The 22,250-nt window shown below is 38.3% G+C and overlaps 1 protein-coding gene across 7 annotated transcripts in view; it reads left to right on the top strand.

Annotated features, from left to right (window-relative positions):
• LOC133572122 (unconventional myosin-IXAa-like) overlaps nucleotides 1-22,250 on the top strand; it is a 278,579-nt gene that overhangs the window by 145,139 nt on the left and 111,190 nt on the right. For 4 of the 7 annotated variants that reach the window (XM_061924839.1, XM_061924844.1, XM_072911883.1 and 1 more), the window contains exons 4-8: nucleotides 4,193-4,255; nucleotides 5,556-5,655; nucleotides 13,479-13,532; nucleotides 20,755-20,855; nucleotides 21,120-21,246. In XM_061924839.1, coding sequence (XP_061780823.1) covers nucleotides 4,193-4,255; nucleotides 5,556-5,655; nucleotides 13,479-13,532; nucleotides 20,755-20,855; nucleotides 21,120-21,246 — 445 coding nt within the window. The remainder of the gene's footprint in view (nucleotides 1-4,192; nucleotides 4,256-5,555; nucleotides 5,656-13,478; nucleotides 13,533-20,754; nucleotides 20,856-21,119; nucleotides 21,247-22,250) is intronic. The other 3 variants (XM_061924840.1, XM_061924842.1, XM_061924841.1) reach the window with 3 other exon arrangements.

The raw sequence follows: 22,250 nt of genomic DNA, 5'->3' as shown, positions 1-22,250 counted from the left end.
TTTTTCAAGTATCTTAAAGGGGAATTTTGCCCATCATTCACAATCCTTATGTGAGACAAGCACACATACGGTTTTACTTTTTCAATGCATTCTAACTCATAAATAAACGCTAGCAAAAGTCAGCTAACAATGGAGCCAATGGGAGTTGTTTTATTTTGCTTATAAAGCGCTCTAAAAAAACATCCAAAAAGTTGGTTTATAAACAAGTGGTAAGTATTTATGTAATGTAGTAACAGGCACAACTGAAAAACGCATGTAATATTTACATATTTTGCTCATTTTAAGCATACAAAGCCGTAATAATTAATCACTTCAACAACAACAACACTGCTAATCATGGCAAACTTCATGAGACAACAAAGACTACTTTGGGACAAATGATCCAGAACCTTATATTTTTGAGCCTGAATATAAGGAGGATGACCGACAAGTTTTAGAAGCTGTGGACTAAGCAGATCCAGCTTTGGTGAAATACTAAGCATCATGTAACGGTTTTGCTAAGTGCTAAAAAAGAAATACAAACTACGACCATGCCAAAACAATCATTAACTCTACAATGTCTGCTCTCCTTGGGATGCCGACTGATGTGATGTTTATAGCTTCCCGTTTAAAAGAAGAATTAATTATAATCCTCACTGCAGGTTAAAACAACTTTTCGTGTCTTTCTCGCCATCATCATGTCAAAGTTGACCAACTTCTCGGTTTATGTCCACAACCTTCTACTATCCAGGTGACAGGCATGATTTATAATCTAGAATTAACTTTTTTCAAATCAGAGGCGATGTAGCAGCTTACTGGCTCAATATGTCAATATAAACTAGTTAGCTCTTTGTGATAACAGTGTTGCTAAAAGTACTTGGTCTGTGTTAGCGCTTATAATAACAATATTGCTAATACTTGGTTAATATTCAGGTCATGATATGTAAATGGAGTATTATTTGCGGTTTTTGCATGTTTTTTAATTAGCTAGATTGTTAGCCACCTCGTACTTGCCGTATTTTATGAGTTAGAATGCAAAAAAAAAAAGAAAAACACTAGAGATGTCCGATAATAGCTTTTTTGTCGATATTCCGATATTGTCCAACTCTTAATTACCGATTCCGATATCAACCGATACCGATATATACAGTCGTGGAATTAACACATTATTATGCCTAATTTTGTTGTGATGCCCCGCTGGATGCATTAAACAATGTAACTTTACCATGAATTGATTAACGTGGACTCCGACTTAAACAAGTTGAAAAACTTATTCGGGTGTTACCATTTAGTGGTCAATTGTACGGAATATGTACTGTACTGTGCAATCTACTAATACAAGTTTCAATCAATCAATCAAAAACAAGGTTTTCCAAAATAAGAGAACAACTTCAACTCCAGTTATGGAAAAAAGTGCCAACATGGCACTGCCATATTTATTACTGAAGTCACAAAGTGCAATATTTTTTTTAACATGCCTTTAAACAGCAGCTTGGAATTTGGGACATGCTCTCCCTGAGATTATCCTAATACCCACTACAACTATGGGAAATACTATACATTGACTTTCACAAAGTGCATTATTTTTTTTATTTTTTAAACATGCCTCAAAACAACAGCTACAAAAACAATGAAGGCACACAGCTTCCGTCCAGAGTATACTAGAGCACAGCTTCCGTCCAGAGTATACTAGAGCATACTTGGCCACCTTGAGGCTTCCGAATTCGGGAGATATGGGGGGGCGGATGTTCTCGCGAAATGTGTTTGTCATTCTTGTTTGGTGTGGGTTCACAGTGTGGCGCATATTTGTAACAGTGTTAAAGTTGTTTATACGGCCACCCTCAGTGTGAGCTGTATGGCTGTTGACCAAGTATGCTTGTATTCACTTATGTGTGTGTAAAAGCCGTAGATATTATGTGACTGGGCCGGCACGCTGTTTGTATGGAGGAAAAGCGGACGTGACGACAGGTTGTTGAGGACGCAAAAGGCAGTGCCTTTAAGGCACACAACCAATAATGTTATCCGGGTGGAAATCGGGAGAATGGTTACCCCGGGAGATTTTCAGGAGGGACACTGAAATTCGGGAGTCTCCCGGGAAAATCGGGAGGTTGAAACCGATACCGATAATTTCCGATATCACGTTTAAAAACATTTACGGACATCTCTAGAAAACACACATGTTCTTGTCTTGCATAGAGATTGTGAAAGATAGGCAACATTTAAAAATAAAATGCAGTTCCCCTTAAGTATCATTATTTAGTATTATTTTCAAGTTCTAGGAGGATGCTAAACATGTTACACAGCGAGAGCAAGCAGGAGCATGCATGCTAGCTTGAAGCGACACCAAGAAATATGTGCTTCGTAAAGAAGTGTAGATGGAAGCGCGTTACAGCAGAAAGTAAGCAGATATTAACGAGTGTAGAGGGATGATAATATAACAGATGGCATAGAAGTGCAGGAGGGTGGATCGATTCATAAATTGATGCTATCATCAGTATATGATCGATACTTGAGTGATTGGGTCGATTTATTTATTATTTCAATTTTTTTTTTTTTTTGTTAATGTTTACGACTCTAGTGAGCATTACCTTGGAAACAGGAGGACTTTGAGGGCAAAACAGATTTAAAAGAGTAAAGATAGTAGTTTTTTATTTTGTTTAGATGTTGTGTGCTATTTTATTTGTTTTCCTAGAACAATTGCATGTAATAAAAACAATCAGGAAGTAGTTTAAATGTTGTGTTGACATTGTTAAACTGTCAGTAGCACTCATCATAAAAAAAACGAAAAATCTAAAGTTGATATGATCGGTATCGCTATTTGTATCGGAAGATCTCACTCATGGATTATCGATATCCGAATTGGGAAGCATAAAACCTTGATTAGAACATCTTTAATAGTAATACACACGAATTATTGTTGAGTGTGTGTAGGGATGATGTTTGATAAGAAATTATCGAGTTCGAGCCCATTATCAAATCCTCTTATCGAACCGATTCCTTATCGATTCTCTTATCGAATCCAGATAGGTTGTTGTATATGGAAAAAAACACAATATTTGGTTTAACAAAAGCTCACTTTTATTTTATGAGAAAAAATAAAATAAATAAATAAATATTGACTGTTACCCCCTAAAAAAATAATATAAAATAAATAAATATTGACTGTTGTTGTCCAAAGTATATTAAGTGGGATTTTTCAGAAAAACAAATATATACAGTTACACAAAAACAACCTGCCTCTGTGATCACTATAGGTGTATAAATAATAATATAGTGTTAAAATAAAATCAGTCCCTTGGGCACAAAACTGAAAATAATACAGCTCTCCAAAAAGTGCACTTCTGCTGCTATTGGAACGTACTAACTACACACACAGGCAGAGAGCTAACAAACAATCCAAGACGTCTAATAAAGTTCCAAAGCAGATTAATCCATTTAGGCTCTTTATTGTTGTTGATCTTGCTATGTCTTTTCCTATCTTGACTTTTGTCTTGCACTGGACTGTTTTTTTTATTTATTTTTTAAACTGAAATACACACAATGACAAATGTATAAGCTATGTGATTCAATTAACATACTGAAATGTAATACACAATATGTAAATATTAGCTTCACACAAATATACAGTACTATCATCAAACAAATACTTCTGAGTGTTGACACTATTTCGATGGTGGAAATACACGACTGGCAGCCATTTTAAGTCCTCAAAACATCCATTGAAACAGTGCACAAAAATAGTTTTTCAATAAACATCTTAGAATCAAATTTAACCACTTTCCACCTTAATATTGAGTTACATAAACAAGTTAAACAGTTTACTTACAGACTTATCATTTCCAAGGCTTGTAAGAGCTAACACAACTTGTCTACTTCTCAATTGTCTCATGAACTGAACAGACGTCGCCAACCAGAAAGTGCCCAAACTAATGACGCGTAGTATTTTCATATCGCCACAAGGTGTCAGTAAGAGTCTACAATCAAATGGGCTTAACATTGCCGTCCCACAGGACATTTCCTGTGGGAAGGGATTCGTTCCCAGGGATTCGAATAAAGAACCAACTCTTTTTCTTTACTATAGTGGCCTCGATAACGGAAACCGGTTCTCAAAAAGGGATTTGAGTCCATGGAATCGGTTATTTTCTTATCGAACAACCGGGAGAACCGGTTTCGAACATCATCCCTAAGTGTGTGTGTGTGTGTGTTGTTTCAGGGCCTATGTGGAGAAGTACCTGCTGGAGAAATCCCGGTTGGTCTACCAGGAACACAATGAAAGGTAGAGTCACTTCCTATTTGTGTCGCATGATTTCTTCAGGGGTGCCCAATTTGGGACCCGGGGGCCAAATTAGTCGTATTGTATGGCTCGGCAAAGGGTGGCTTCCCAAATGTAAAACAGTTTCTTCCCCCAGGCTATTAATGTGATGAACGCTGCGAAATAACTCTTTAGCTAATCTGTCACTGTGAATGTACTAACTCATGCTCACGTCATCATCTTTTTGCTATTCACCACTCCATTATTATTTATTAGCCTTGCATATATTAGTTATCTAAATACTTGTTTATATTTTTAATATGCCCATTGGCTTATTTTAGCTATGGGCACTCCTGTCATAGACCCTAGTGCAGGGCTATTCAAATACATTATGAAGAGGGCCACAGTTTCAAAAGCCCAAGGGCTCAAGGGCCGGACATCAAAATTTGGATGTTTGGTCAGAAAGTGCTTCCGCAGGTTATGTTCCTTTGAGACTGTGTGTACTTATTTACAAAGTAAACATATCGGCGTTCACACTGCATTGTCATTCTCAATCCAGTGTGTGTGCAGCTGGACAGATAGTTAACAGCATGAAGAAACAGAAGTTCCAGAAATTTTTGTTGAGGATTAATGTTCTTTCTTTTGAATTATTTTGCTTCCTCAGTTTTATTTATTTACACTTCTTCTTTTGTTTAGGTTTGTAAGAGTGAAAATCTAAACATAAAATAAACATGACAAAAGTGTATTTTACATAAATAAAATAGAAGGTTTAGTGTTAATACATTCACACAGTAAACTACAGATATTTACGCATGTAGAAATTTAGCAACATCCAAATCAAACATTGCACTCAATATATGTGGCTCATCACAATTAAACCTAAGAGTTTCTCAGCCAAAAACAAATACAAAAGACATCATGAAGTCAGCAATTTCAATACATTCATACTTTGTTGTCCAGTCACTGTTAAAAGTCAGATTTTTCTAGATATATTTAGATTTTTTTTTAGGGTCGATAGTGCCATTTTTGGTTTGAATGAGTTCTACTCACCTCTTTGCTGCTTCATCGTGACACATATGCCTCGATGTTGCCCCCTACAGGGTGGCGGGAGTACTGCATACAAGAGTTTGAATAGTTTCATTAAGCTTATTTGGGTGATGTTCGGCGGGCCAAATGAAAAGCTTTGGCCAGATTGATGTGGCCCGCGGGCCGCCAGTTGAATAGCTTCCCTTAGTGGATCATCTTCTGTCATATAGACAAGTTTTGATGGTTATTTGAGGCAGTGTTGATCTGACTGGTTGTGGTGACTCTTTGCTGCTCCCAGGAACTACCATGTCTTCTACTACCTGCTCGCTGGAGCCAGCGAGGAGGAGAGGACCTCTTTCCACATGCTCAAACCTGAGGAATACCACTACCTCAACCAGGTGAGCGAACACACAGTCCTAATAAAACTCCAGAAGGAAGACATTTTGTGAAGCCTTTAGTAAAGTTGAATGATGGCAGACTTTAAATGTCTTCTCTCCCTTTTCCCTCATTTTAAACTTTGATGTTCCTCCCTTTCATCTTGTTTTCCCTTTTTCACTTCCTTCCTCTGCTCCTTGCTTCCTTGCATTGCAGTTGGTAGACTTATTTATGGGTACCGAGGAACCCTTTTAAGTCTTTGACGAACGACTCAAGTCCACGGTCCACCATCTTTGTGGTATTATTTAAAAAGTGCAGATTTGTCTAAATAAAATGTGAATTTCTTTTTTTCCTGTTAAATAAAAAATTTATTAATACATTAAATGATTAATTATTGATTAATTGAGAATTGTTGTTTTTTTAATAAATAAAATGTGATTTTTTTCTTAATTTTGCCATGTTTTGTATGGCTAACCCACAACGGAACTACTATGCAGTTGCACAGCATTAAAACGTGCACACCGTGTTCAGTGCAAAATAAGCTTCTGAAAAAAGGCAGCTTCTTTTTTACACCCATGTACTAGAGCAAGGGTCAGTTTGATCCAGGAACTATTTTAAGGGACCGGCGTTTTACGTGTGGCAGATAATTACAGCAAAAATCCGTGCATGAAAAATACAACCTCATCGTAACACTCAAAAGAGTGGGCGCCCTGGCCTTTTTCATTTTGCGAAAAACAAAGAATTTTGTTTTTACCTCATGTTTGCTAGCTTGTTGGCTAATTTTGACACAATACACGTGACAGGTCATCGTCGAGGACAAGATATATATAATATATAACAGGGTTTCCCCCCAGATTGCCAACATACTTGTGATGGTGGGGGCGTGGTCAATATGACAGCACCATATAATTTGCATAACATGCATACTTAATCTAGAAAGGCTAAAAAAAATTATGCATACATTTAAAATAAATGTCATTAAATTGTTATTACCATATTTGTCCGTAAATTATATTTGTTTGCTCTATTTTTCAACTGTTGCTTATTGTACAATATACTTTGTTAATAATTTTTTAAGTTCGTAGAGATTTCTCCAATCCTTTGAGTGACTTTTCGTGTTTTTCAACTATTCCCTTCTTATTCTCACAACTTTAGTAATATATGGTGTCGATTGCATCAGCTGAAAGGTTCCAAGCCTTCACTGCCATGAGTGTGTTTACTTTTTTGTTTGCCTTTACGTGTGTGTGTGTGTGTGTGTGTGTGTGTTGTGTCAAATTCCATTTAAGCTTGGACACACGTGGGAAGAGTGGGGGAAAGACAAACGTCTTGTTTATCTTTTTGGGATTCCACCAGAAAGTTGAGTTTTCCTTCCGCCGCGAATCCCCACAACGACCCCCTTCCTCCCAGCTGCCCCTGTTGCTATGCGCCTCTGTTTCCACGGCAACAATAGGACCAGAGGAGTTAATCTGGTGGTGACTCGCGTGCCGAGGCCGCCGGCAGTCGCGCATGTGGGTTTGTGTGTGTGTGTGCAGGTGTTTGTCTCGTACACACACACACACAAAAGCACACAAACAGTTCGTCCCTATTTCGTTTTTTTCCCTCCAGATTTTCTCTTCGTTGCATACAAAATATGTCCAGGACTCTCACATATTCCTACATGTTCTGGCTATGATCATTTCCATGGTGTTTTCCATCTGAATTCATCAAATCAGTCCTGACTGCAAGTGTCGGGATTTAGAGTGGAACCTCGCATTGAATCCGTTCACTTTTTTTGTAGTCAAAGGAATTAAACTGTGCCTTTTGCGTTTTCTTTTGATTTTTCGTGCCTCTTCCAAAGGGATCAGGCTTCACAAGGAGTGTTAAGAGAAGAGAGGAAGAATATAGACAGGAAGCCATGTTACATTAAAAGCAGTACGACTCCAGCGTGGCCATACGCAGAGATGGGTAGAGTAGCCAGAAATTGTACTCAAGTAAGAGTACTGTTACTTTAGAGATTTATTACTCAAGTAAAAGTAAGGAGTAGTCACCCAAATATTTACTCGAGTTGTGAAAAAACTACTCAAGTACTGAGTAACTGATGAGTAACCTGTTCGTTTAATAATGACGGCAACAAATAATGCACAAAAACATAAAAATAGCAATGAGCAAATTCAGAGCCAGGAATATCTTTTAAGCAACTAAAACAATAATATATTTTAAATAATAATACATTAACATCAAAAAAATTAAGGCAAATTGAGCCACAATAACTTAACAGCACCATAGGCTCAGTAGGCAGAGATTACAAAGGAAAATAACAAGTTAGCCTTTACGCAAACCATAAACTGATAGGTGTGGGCTGCACCTGGGAATACACTGATTGGTGTTTCTATGCATGCGTGTGTGTGTGCATCTGTGCGTGTGTGTGTGTCTATGAGGCTGCAGTACGTTAATAAATGTCCCCACACGATGTACATTTGACAGTGATTCATAGCAGGGAAGCTAACATCAGCCTACGGTGACAGCCAAAATATCTACTAACGTTACTTACCGCGATGTGCTTCCTCAAATTTGACATTGAGTTCATGTAAGCTTAAGCTTGTTAATCATTTGACCGCCTGGCTCTGTTTGATTGGTGAAACGGAGTCAAACGTCACCAGTGACTGTATTTGATTGGTGAAACGCAGGCATGCGATAGATCCTCCTTTGAAGGTCTGTTTGACAAACCAGCATTAACAGATCGATAAAAGTCAGTAGCGAGTAGCGAGCTGAATGTAGATAAATGGAGCGGAGTAAAAGTAGATTTTCTTCTCTATAAATATACTCATGTAAAAGTAAAGGTATGTTGCATTAAAACTACTCTTAGAAGTACAATTTATCCCAAAAGTTACTCAAGTAGATGTAACGGAGTAAATGTAGCGTGTTACTACCCACCTCTGGCCATACGCTAACTCACTTGTTAGCAAAGTTAGCATTCAGATCCTGCTTAAGTCGGTCTCGCATATTTTCACAGCCTGTCTATGTTGACCAACTCATTAAGTCCTGGGTCACCGCGTTCTTAATATAACGAAGAAGTGCCCAAAAGTCGATGTTGACATAAAATTTGAGTGCCAAGGGGTTCATTTCAGGCAGTTTGTGCCAACATGTGTTGTAGTAGGGCTCGGCAATATGGCTAAAAACTCTATAAGTGTTTTATATCGGTCAATATTGATAATTATTGATTTTTTTTTTTTTTTTTTACCTATGGAAAAAATATATTAAACGTCAAACTTTTTTTTTTCCAAATGTAACTTTCCTCTGATTATAATCCCCTCAGTTATTAAGGCAGAAAGGAAATGTCAACACAAGCATGGAAAACAAATAATGTAAACAAAATTGTAAAATCACAATGAACACTTTAACAATAAGCTCTTAAAATGAAGGTGCAAAAATAAGGAATATGTAAGAAATGTTTAATAAAGTGTAAGAAAAATGTGCAAAGTGTCAACATGTACCGTATTTTTCGGGGGTGCGACTTATACTCAGGAGCGACTTATGTGTGAAATTATTAACACATTACCGTAAAATATCAAATAATATTATTTAGCTCATTCACGTAAGAGACTAGACGTATTAGATTTCATGGGATTTAGCGATTAGGAGTGACAGATTGTTTGGTAAACGTATAGCATGTTCTATATCAGGGGTGCTCACACTTTTTCTGCAGGCGAGCTACTTTTCAATTGATCAAGTCGTGGGGATCTACCTCATTCATATATATGATTTATTATTTACTTATTTATGAAATATATTTTTTTGTTAAAAAGGTGTTTAATGATAATGCAAGCATGTTTAACACATATAGTTAATATTGTTAATACATTAAAGGTGGTTAAAGATAATACAAGCATGTTTAACACATATAGTTAATATTGTTAACAACTTAAAAGGTGGTTAAAGATAATACAAGCATGTTTAACACATATAGTTAATATTGTTAACAAGTTAAAGGTGTTTAAAGATAATACAAGCATGTTTAACACATATAGATTCCTTTCTTTCATGAAGACAAGAATATAAGTTGGTGTATTACCTGATTCTGATGACTTGCATTGATTGGACAGTGGTGCTGATAATGTTCGCATTTTCGAATGGAGGAGAAAAAAAGTCCTCCTTTCTGTCCAATACCACATGAAAGTGGTTGGTTTTTGGCATCGCATTTGTCCAGCTTCCGTACTCCTTTGTATACACTTTACAAGAAATACATTGTCGGCAAACTCCGTAGCTTGCTAGCTTGTGCACGCCAGTTTTCTGAGACTCTTATTTTGTTAGCGCAACTGTGCAACTGTGCAGTCGTTCTTTGGAGTTTTGACGACAGGTACGGCGCCAGAGTCTGTTGAAATAAAGTGTTTCTCGCCTTCAAGTCGGTAATTTTAATGAGCTGGCAGCAGCCAGCGTCATCTCAGAAGACCCTCGGGTGCCGTGAATGTCAATCAAGTGACGAAAGTGACGTCATAGTGAAGATTTATGATCGCTCATTTTTAGGACTATTTTTTTAATGCCTGGCTGGTGATCGACTGACACAACCTCCGCGATCAACCGGTAGCTCGCGATCGACGTAATGAGCACCCCTGTTCTATATGTTATAGTTATTTGAATGACTCTTACCATAATATGTTACGTTAACATACCAGGCACGTTCTCAGTTGGTTATTTATGCCTCATGTAACGTACACTTATTCAGCCTGTTGTTCACTATTCTTTATTTATTTTAAATTGCCTTTCAAATGTCTATTCTTGGTGTTGGGTTTTATCAAATAAATTTCCCCAAAAAATGCGACTTATACTCCAGTGCGACTTATATATGTTTTTTTTCCCTTCTTTATTATGCATTTTCAGCCGGTGCGGCTTATACTCCGGTGCGACTTATACTCCGAAGCGATTTATACTCCGAAAAATACGGTAAACATAGAGAAACCGGAGAATTACTATTTTCTGCAGGTTTAGTGCCAGGAATTTACAGCTGTGCTCTAAAGTGTGAGTGGTGTGGTGTTATTGATTACGAGCGCTTTGGTCTAACTACGGTTCGTTTTAAAAAATCCCAAAAAACTGCCATACTGTCGAGGACCTGTTTTGTCCGCTATTTTTTTCAATTTTACTTTCTCTTCTCACTCCCTGCAAAGAATCAACCACCAGACAACATGATGCCGAACCAAACTTGATAGTTGATACTGACTGTTACCTGATTGACTGTTAAAGTGTCACTACCACTGATCAGTGATCACTTCCTGTGTTGCTCGGTTACCAGAGAGCGAGTGCCTTTGTTCATGCAACCAACCTTGATTCGCAACTTTCACTTTCTTCAAGAAAAAAATAATAATGTTTTTTTCAGACTTATTTTTTATTGATTTCAATTGCGTGTCTATCGTGATATATATTGATATTGTTGACGTCATCAGTATTGCTAAGCAACGTGAAATATTGTGTCATTACACAGCATTAAAACGTGCACTGAGTGACATCCTGTTCAGTGCAACGAAAGCTCCAAAATAAAAGCATGGCAAAATGTACCTGGAGAAACCGGAAGAAAGATTAGCACACGTGCAAAAGCTTTATCATCTTGTCAATTACTGCACCTTGCAATTTTCGGAGTTTGTCGGTTTGTTAGTTAGCAACATAGCTCAAAAATTCGATGAACCTCATTCCTACTACGGCCCCTTATGTTTACATTACGAGGCTCAACTTCTGTGTGCGTGTGTATGCTGGCAGCCTTCGTCCCGCCTCCACCCACAGAGACAAAGAGAGTGGATGACCGACACTCTGTTTATTTCATTCCCCAAGGAGTGAACCCTCTTGCTGCATGAACATGACAATTTCATTTATCCTTTAATTACAAACCCCGTTTCTATATGAGTTGGGAAATTGTGTTAGATGTAAATATAAACGGAATACAATGATTTGGAAATAATTTTCAACCCATATTCAGTTGAATATGCTACAAAGACAACATATTTGATGTTCAAACTGATAAACTTTTTTTTTTTTTTGCAAATAATCATTAACTTTAGAGTTTGATGCCAGCAACACGTGACAAAGAAGTTGGGAAAGGTGGCAATAAATACTGATAAAGTTGAGGAATGCTCATCAAACACTTATTTGGAACATCCCACAGGTGAACAGGCAAATTGGGAACAGGTGGGTGCCATGATTGGGTATAAAAGTTGATTCCATGAAATGCTCAGTCATTCACAAACAAGGATGGGGCGAGGGTCACCACTTTGTCAACAAATGCGTGAGCAAATTGTTGAACAGTTTAAGAAAAACCTTTCTCAACCAGCTATTGCAAGGAATTTAGGGATTTCACCATCTACGGTCCGTAATATCATCAAAGGGTTCAAAGAATCTGGAGAAATCACTGCACGTAAGCAGCTAAGCCCGTGACCTTTGATCCCTCAGGCTGTACTGCATCAACAAGCGACATCAGTGTGTAAAGGATATCACCACATGGGCTCAGGAACACTTCAGAAACCCACTGTCAGTAACTACAGTTGGTCGCTACATCTGTAAGTGCAAAATAAAATTCTCCTATGCAAAGCGAAAACCGTTTATCAACAACACCCAGAAACGCCGTCGGCTTCGCTGGGCCTGAGCTCATCTAAGATGGACTGATACAAAGTGGAAAAGTGTTCTGTGGTCTGACGAGTCCACATTTCAAATTGTTTTTTGAAACTGTGGACGTCGTGTCCTCCGGACCAAAGAGGAAAAGAACCATTCGGATTGTTATAGGCGCAAAGTTGAAAAGCCAGCATCTGTGATGGTATGGGGGTGTATTAGTGCCCAAGACATGGGTAACTTACACATCTGTGAAGATACCATTAATGCTGAAAGGTACATACAGGTTTTGGAGCAACATATGTTGCCATCCAAGTAATGTTACCATGGACGCCCCTGCTTATTTCAGCAAGACAATGCCAAGCCACGTGTTACATCAACGTGGCTTCATAGTAGAAGAGTGCAAGTACTAGACTGGCCTGCCTGTAGTCTAGACCTGTCTCCCATTGAAAATGTGTGGCGCATTATGAAGCCTAAAATACCACAACGGAGACCCCCGGACTGTTGAACAACTTAAGCTGTACATCAAGCAAGAATGGGAAAGAATTCCACCTGAGAAGCTTAAAAAATGTGTCTCCTCAGTTCCCAAACGTTTACTGAGTGTTGTTAAAAGGAAAGGCCATGTAACACAGTGGTGAACATGCCCTTTCTAAACTACTTTGGCACGTGTTGCAGCCATGAAATTCTAAGTTAATTATTATTTGCAAAAAAAAAAAAAGTTTATGAGCAAATATCTTGTCTTTGTAGTGCATTCAATTGAATATGGGTTGAAAAGGATTTGCAAATCATTGTATTCCGTTTATATTTACATCCAACACAATTTCCCAACTCATATGGAAACAGGGTTTGTATTTACCTCCACCAGGATGTCTTAAATATTCGCTGTCATGTCTATCAGCTAGTTAGTAACAGAAAATCCTTAATTATCAGCCTTTCTCTTAATGTTTGGCTAAATTTTCGGGTATGTCAAGTACTGCTTTCAAACGGACTTAAGCATGTTTGACTTGTATCAACACTGCTTTACACTTGTATGCCACTTAATTATGCTATAATGTGAATTTGTGCAGTTTATACAACAGGTTTTTTTACTTTGTTTTCAGTGGTTTCCTATTGAAAATATTGTTCATAAATCCAAACATTAGCATCCCTGAACAGACTGTGCTCATTCATCGTTAGAGGTTCCACTGTATTTATGTTCGATGGACAAAAAGGTTCTTAAACGTAGAGTGGTGACCTCATACACTGGCGCCATTAACGCAATGTGCCTCACTTGCAGATGACAACGAAATCCCACAAACGCCACTGGGACTGTTACTGTGAGAGAGAGCTGGTCAGTATCACGCTGGTGTGCACGTGGGGGTGTGTGTGCGCACCGTGCCGCTTGTTTGCCACCAAAGATGAATGACTTCGGGATACCGCGACCACGCTCTGTACACCGCTGCCTCTCAAGCGCTTAAAGGGATATCTTACTGTCTTCTGACACTGCATTTCATTCAAAACTAAGGGTGTCCTGATCCGATATTGGTATCGGTCCGATATCAGCATAAAAACAAATATTAGAATATAGCATCTACTGATATGAGCACTTCGATACAAGCGCTCTAGCACTGTTTACTTGTGTAAAGCTGTCAACATTTAAATAGGCCCTTTCTTCTCTGGTTCCTGTATCCATAGGTTCCTGTAGAAGTGTGTGGTTTGTGTTTCCACCGCATTTCAGGTAGTTTCTACAAATCAGGCTGATGAGGAGTGATTTAATATATTTCTACACTGATACCATTTAAATAGACAATATTAGGTCACAGTTCTTTTACTAAAAAGTAAGTAAATGAAATACAAAGCAGTAATATACAAAACGAAAGGACTTATAAAATGAAGCGTACCGAATTGTTCATAAAATGTTAGGCTTTTGTCCGCAATGTCCAACAGTCAGAAAGTCGTCCTCTCAGTAAATGAGGAATTCATTAGGGTCAGGTGATTCCTTGTAGTCCATTTCAGTTGTAAATATATATATATATATATATATATATATATATATATACCAACCGAGCTATACCGCCCCAACAATATTAGCGTTAGCATTCTGTTCACTCAAGTTGAGGCTAATAACTACACAAATGGACTGACACTGACTACTTTTACAACATGTATTAAAGTAAATAGTTAATTTTTGATGTTATTTACCTTTGTTCCACTCGTGTGCTGCCTCCTTTATTTCACATTCATCCAACAAAGTCAGAGTAGTATATAGTTATAGTTATAGACATTATATAATATATCTGTATATATATTATTCTGTACACATATTATATATATATTCGTATATATGTTAGATTTTTTTATCGCTATATTAGTCAATTTATACCTGCATTGTCCTTTCCATCCTTACACTTTCCATCATTGTAACTGAGCTACTGTGTTGAACAATTTCCCTTGTGGATCATTAAAGTTTGTCTAAGTCTAAGTCTAGTAAGCAGCTGAGGTCGCTGCTTCGAGTCCGGCTTCATACTCCTGTGTAAATACGCTTAAAAGAGTCCGTCCACTTCGCCTGCGTAAAAACGTTTAAAAGAGTGTCCACTTCTCGTAGCTTTGCGTATCGAAATGAAGTTTGTAAAAACAATAAACATTCAACTGCATTTTGTTTAAAGATGACAAGTTGAGTAAAAACACTGCAAGATAGTTCCACTGATCAGCGTTCTTCTGCACAAAGATGCCCCACAAAAGTTGCTGCAAGTCGAAAGTTCCGTTTTTTCTTCTTTCTCTCCGTTGTCAAGTTTGTTGTCATAAAAATACACAAAAAATAACAAATAAACAAGTTGCCTTGGATTACTCCGCATTGGCGGTCGTGTGTTTGAAAAATACTTTCTAAAAACGGCCGCAGCAGTTTTCAACCAATCAGTACTTTTTATTAGAGATGTCCGATAATATCATACTTGCCAACCTTGAGACCTCCGATTTCAGGAGGTACGGGGAGGGGGGTGGGCGTGGTCGGGGTGGGGGCGGGGGCGTGGTTAAAAGGGGAGGAGTATATTTACAGCTAGAATTCACCAAGTCAAGTATTTCATATAGATATATATATCTATATCTATATCTATCTATATATATATATATATATATATATATATATATATATATATATATATATATATATATATATATATATATATATATAAGAAATACTTAACATTCAGTGAATTCTAGCTATATATATATATCGTATATATATATATATATATAAGAAATACTTAACATTCAGTGAATTCTAGCTATATATATATATCGTATATATGTATTTTATTATATATATATATATATATATATATATATATATATATATATATATATATATATATATATATATTTATTTTATTATATATATATATATATATATATATATATATATATATATATATATATATATATATATATATATATATATATATATATATATATATATATATATATACACATAAGAAACCAAGAACTCGCCCTCCATCATTCTACAGTTATAACGTGATTGGGCAGGTATGCTGTTTATATTGTGGGTTAGCGGACTCAGGTCCTCATGGACCTGAGTCCGCCTGAATTTCGGGAGATTTTCGGGAGAAAATTTGTCCCGGGAGGTTTTCGGGAGAGGCGCTGAATTTCGGGAGTCTCCCGGAAAATCCGGGAGGGTTGGCAAGTATGGATAATATTGGCCTGCCGATAAATGCTTTAAAATGTAATATCGGAAATTATCGGTATCGGTTTTTTTCTTATCGGTATCGTTTTTAAAAAACAACAACAATTTTTTATCTTTTTATTTTTTTATTAAATCAACATAAAAAACACAATATACACTTACAATTAGTACACCAACCCAAAAAACCTCCCTCCCCCATTTACACTCATTCACACAAAAGGGTTGTTTCTTTCTGTTATTAATATTCTGGTTCCTACATTATATATCAATATATATCAATACAGTCTGCAAGGGATACAGTCCGTAAGCACACATGATTGTGCGTGCTGCTGGTCTACTAATAGTACTAACCTTTAACAGTTAATTTTATTCATTTTCATTAAGTACTAGTTTCTATGTAACTGTTTTTATATTGTTTTACTTTCTTTTTTATTGAAGAAAATGTTTTTAACTTATTCATCTTATTTTATTTTATTAATTTTTTTTTTTTTAAATGACCTTATCTTCACCATACCTGGTTGTCCAAATTAGGCATAATAATGTGTTAATTCCACAACTGTATATATCGGTATCGACTGAATTCCGTCAGTACTATCAGGTTTTGATTCATGTAAAATCAAACTGAGCCATATTTTGATAGCTTTGTTGCACGTCCGGTTTGTCATCACGTCCGGTTGCAGACTAAAACAGTGGCTCACGTAAACGATCATTCAAGCAACACTCAGGGCGGACTCAGCCAAACTCCCTCTCAGTAATTTTCAACACCAACAAAGCAAGTACGCTTGGTAGGAAAAGCTCAAATGTAAAGTAAGGCTCCAAAATGTGCGAGTTTGATGCTAATTGGATTTGCCATAGAAATGCTACTATTAGCATTAGCGACGTTACATGGCGATTTCAACACCTCCAAATTTGGTAAAGAACTATGCCTAAGATGGATGTTACGATCAAACAGCTGGTGTGTAAAAAGCACAATACTTATAGTATAAACATTTTGTAGGGCGCAACATAGCACATTTAGCTTCGTGGAAAAATCTACCTCCTAGTTAGACAACATACCATAGATAGCCTATACAGTACTGCCATCTTATGTCTTGGAAGTGTAATCATAATCAGCTCATTTTTAAATCTTACATTAAAAAATAAAATTTTTCGTAAAACAATTAACATTTATTAACACACACAAAAGTACTGAAAATTGGTACCGTTGAGTACCGGTATCGATTCCCGGGTACCAGGAATTAGTACCATATCGGTTCAAATGTGAACGGTACCCATCCATACACACAAGTTTGGTCTTTTCTTGTATTTTAGTCATTTACAAAAGGTAAACATGGTAGGTTATAGGCTACGAGGGGCACGCAGCTACGCAACATCTAAGCACACAATAGCACACAAGCTCGACATATCCTTAGTTGAACATTATCGCAGTGTAAAACAGCACATTTGTCAAAATAAACAAGTATCACATAACTTCAGTTGCATATTAGTTACACATTGTTTGTGTATTAGAAAGTATCCAGTAACAAACGTGTCCGCACTATTTAACTTACTGCATCATGAGCTTAACTTAATTAATTATTGTGGGTACTAGGTGTCGCCACTTCAACTTAAAGACAGCATAAGTCCAATACTGGCGGTTAATGATGAATAGGTTAGTGTTTTTCATACCTACAATTGTTCTCTTTGTGACTCATTTGACTTGATCAAACCTTTTCTAACATTCCACACTACAAAATAATGATTATTGCTGATATCGTATCGGACCAATATTGGTATCAAATAAAACTTTGTATCGGGACGCCCCTATTCCAACCTGGAGAAAAAACTAAATGTGTTGTTTGTAACAAAAAATCCATGTTTTTTCATCAATACTTTGCTTTATTACACCTGGAGCGCATACAAAACCCAGAAGAATCCCTTTAAACTGATCTTTGGCTTCGCAATGACGGGATGTCAGGTGACTGCTGGTGATGCCACAACTGGAAAGCACCAACTTCAAGGGGAAGGCTCAGCATTGATAATGATGTCATATTTCTATATGTATTGCGCAAATTAGCAAGTATATGGACAAATGTTTTTCTCCCTGCATAATCAACTGAGATTATGCCAAATATGTCTTTTATTAAACATAAAATACTCCACAAGTCATCTTACAGTCAAGTATATCAAAGTATTGCTTCCCTTGAGTGCGTGATCTCCACTCGGTGTTGAGTTGAAGGTGCTGCCGTCTTTCTAAATCCATTGTTTGGTCACTAGGATCTTAAACTCTTTATCTTCAGTTGATGGCTTTATCATAATGCAGTTCAAAAACTATGAACACCACAACAAACACATCTTTGGTGTCTATAAAAGAGCCAAAAGAATAAGTAAATTAAAAAAAATAATTAGTTTTTACTAAAGATCCCAAAGACCAAACATTGGTTGTGCTTGTTTGGGCTTCCGTCATGTCGGCCTGTGTGCAATGGACAAGGTGTTTAGGGATGGGTACCAAATTTATGGCACCGACCGAACCCTGCCGGTTCTACTGGGACCGATTCACGAAAAATCCAACAGCGCCATGTTAGGGTACCTAGGGTGCCGACTGTCTTCGCACTTTGCAATCACTCCAGCAGCACTGAGAGGGGACTTAGCCAAACTAGCTCTAAACAATGTTGCGATGTTCAATGCCAACAAATAAATAAGTAAGGCCCCACTTTTCCAAGAATGCGCTAGCTTGATGCTTACACACATTGGCTTTGCTATTGCTATCCAAATGTGTAAATTAAAAGCTACAACTAAGACGCACGTATCAAACAGCTGGTGTGTAAAAGTGCACTACTTACAGTATTAACACATTGTAGGGCGCAACAGACAGCAAAGACTGAAAGGGCCAACACAGCATAAACCAGGGGTGTCAAACTCATTGTTATTGAGGGCCACATCGTTAATAGTGAGTATACACGTATAATAACCTCGTTACACAATCTGATTAGGCAGCTTTTTGAGGATTATACTTTTTATCAACAGATTGGTCGAATAACTTGATTTGACATAGTAAGTCAAAGTGAAAAGCTGACATTTGAGTGTTTCTTTTTTATTACCAAAAAGAACCAAACAAATGTATGTGCCGTGTCCCATAAAATGACATGGTGGGCCACCTTAAATGATGTGGTAGACCACATGACATAAGGTGGTCGTGGGCCGCAGTAACTGTTGTAGCAGGCCAATTTAAATAATGCAACGAGCCACGTTAAATGATGTGGCAGACAACATGACATGAGGTGGTCGTGGGCCACAGTAACTGTTGTGGTAGGCCAAATTAAATAATGCAATGAGCCACATTAAATGATGTGGCAGACAACATGACATGAGGTGGTCGTGGGCCACAGTAACTGTTGTGGCAGGCCAGTTTAAATAATGCAACGAGCCACATTAAATGATGTGGCAGACGACATGAGGTGGTCGTGGGCCACAATAAATGTTGTGGCAGGCCAATTTAAATAATGCAACAAGCCACCTTAAATGATGTGGCAGACCACATGACATGAGGTGGTCGTGGGCCACAATAAATGTGTAAATAATGCAACAAGCCACGTTAAATGATGTGGCGGACCACATAAAGTTACATCGTGGGCCACTTAATTGTTGTGGAAGTCCACTTTAAATGACCCAGCAGGCAACTTTAAATGATGTGGTAGATACCATAAAATGAAGTGGTGGGTCAAATTAATTGTCGTGGCAGGCCAATTTAAATGACGGAGTCAGTTCACCTTAAATAATGTGGCGGACCACATAAAGTTACATCGTGAGCCACATTAATTGTTGTGGCAGTCCACTTTAAATGACCCGGCATGCAACCTTAAATGATGTGGCAGACGCCATAAAATTAAGTGGTGGGCCACTTAAAATTACGCAGTCGGTCGACCTAAAATTATGTGGCGGACCACATAAAATGAAGGGGTGTGCCACATTCATTGTTGTGGCAGTCCACTTTAAATGATGCTGCAGGCAACTTTAAAATGATTTGGCAGACACCATAAAATGAAGTGGTGGGCTACCTTAATTGTTGTGGCAGTCCACTTTAAATGATGTGGCGGATGACATAAAATGAAGTGGTGGACCACAATAAATGTGGTGGCAGGCCACATTAAATAATGCAACGAGCCACATTAAATGATGTGGCGGACCACAGAAAAAGACATCGTGGGCCACGTTAAATGTCGTGGCAGGCCATTTTAAATGACGTGGAGGATCACATAAAATGATGTGGTGCACATAAAATGTCGTGGTTGGCCACATTAACTTTTGGGGCGGTCCACTTTTTATGATTCGGCGAGCCACATTAATTGATGTGACGCGTCATATTTTAATTGTCGGGGCAGGCCACGTCAAATGATGCAACGAGCCACATAAATGATGTGGCGGACAGCGTAAAATGATGTGTAAAATTAATTGTAGTGGCGGGCCAATTTAAAATATGTGGCGAGCCAGATTAAATGATGTGGTGGACCACAAAAAATTATGCGGAAGGCCACTATAATTGTTGTGGCAGGCCACAATAAATGACGCGACACTACTGCCATCTGTCATCTTGGACTTGCAACTGAAATTGCAACTTAATGTCATACTTGCAAATGAGACTCAGAAATGTGATAATAAAACAAGATATAACAACAGGACAGCAGGTATCATAATTAGCTCCTTTTCAAATGTTGCAATAAAAAATAAGATTAAAACAATAAATATTTATCAACACACACAAAAGTACCATTGAGTATCGGTATCGATTTCCCGCTACCGTATCAGTTTAGGCGTAAACGGTACTCATCCCTAAAGGTGTTGTGCTCCTATTTGTAACCACAATCAAATAAAATGGCGTGTTGATGTCGACCAGCAGGACTGCTTCAGCGTGGAGGGCGAGGACCTGAAACACGACTTTGAGCGTCTGCAGCTCGCCATGGAGATGGTCGGCTTCCTCCCTGCCACGCGCAAACAGTAAGTGGAGCGCGGGATGAGATATTAGCTGTGGAACCGCAGCGGTATTGTGTGCCGCAGTCAATGTGCAGATATTTCCCCTGAAAAGCATTCTTGTGGGAGCGAGTTACCAGCTCAGCACATGCGATGGCGACTGTATGGAGGATGAAAAGGATCCATCACTGGAGTCCAGTAGGTGGCAGTAACACTTGCCACCAAACAACTAAATAAAAGAGACATTTTTGATGTACAGCATGTGACTTAGACGTGTTTGTTCACACCCAGGATCTTCTGCCTGCTGTCGGCCATCCTCCACCTGGGAAACATTCGCTACAAGAAGAAGACGTACAGAGACGACTCCATCGACATCTGCAACCCTGAGGTCCTCCCCATCGTCTCGGAGCTGCTGGAGGTCAGCATGGTTTTGTCCTTTTCTGTCCTGCCAAAAAACAGCACATGCAAGCAGGGATGTCCGATAATATCGGACTGCCGATATTATCGGCGGATAAATGCTTTAAAATGTAATATCGGAAATTATCGGTATCGGTTTCAAAATTATCGGTATCTGTTTCAAAAAGTAAAATGTATGACTTTTTAAAACGCCGCTGTGTACACGGACGTAGGGAGAAGTACACAGAGCGCCAATAAACCTTAAAGGCACTTCCTTTGCGTGCCAGCCCAGTCAAATAATATCTACGGCTTTTCACACACACAAGTGAATGCAATTCATACTTGGTCAATAGCCATACAGGTCACACTGAGGGTGGCCGTATAAACAACTTTAACACTTACAAATATGCGCCACACTGTGAACCCACACCAAACAAGAATGACAAACACATTTCGGGAGAACATCTGCACCGTAACACAACATAAATACAACAGAACAAATACCCAGAACCCCTTGCAGCACTAACTTTTCCGGGACGCTACAATATACACCCCCGCCAGCCTTAACCCCGCCAACCTCAACCTTCACATGCTCTCTCAGGGAGAGCATGTCCCAAATGTCTCCCAGTCATACTTGCCAACCCTCACGATTTTCCCGGGAGACTCCCGAATTTTAGTGCCCCTCCCGAAAATCTCCCGGGGCAACCATTCTCCCGAATTTCTCCCGATTTCCACCCAGACAACAATATAGGCGGCGTGCCTTAAAGGCACTGCCTTTGCGTGCCGGCCCAATCACATATCTACGGCTTTTCACACACAAGTGAATGCCAGCATACTTGGTCAACAGTCATACAGGTCACACTGAGGGTGGCCGTATAAACAACTTTAACACTGTTACAAATATTCGCCACACTGTGAACCCACACCAAACAAGAATGACAACATAAACACAAGAGAACAAATACCCAGAACCCCTTGCAGCACTAACTCTACCTCAACCATCCCCCAACTCCGCCCACCTCAACC

This window comes from Nerophis lumbriciformis, linkage group LG29, assembly GCF_033978685.3.
Source record: "Nerophis lumbriciformis linkage group LG29, RoL_Nlum_v2.1, whole genome shotgun sequence".
Lineage (NCBI taxonomy): Eukaryota > Metazoa > Chordata > Actinopteri > Syngnathiformes > Syngnathidae > Nerophis > Nerophis lumbriciformis.
This window is presented reverse-complemented; position numbering and strand designations above follow the sequence as displayed.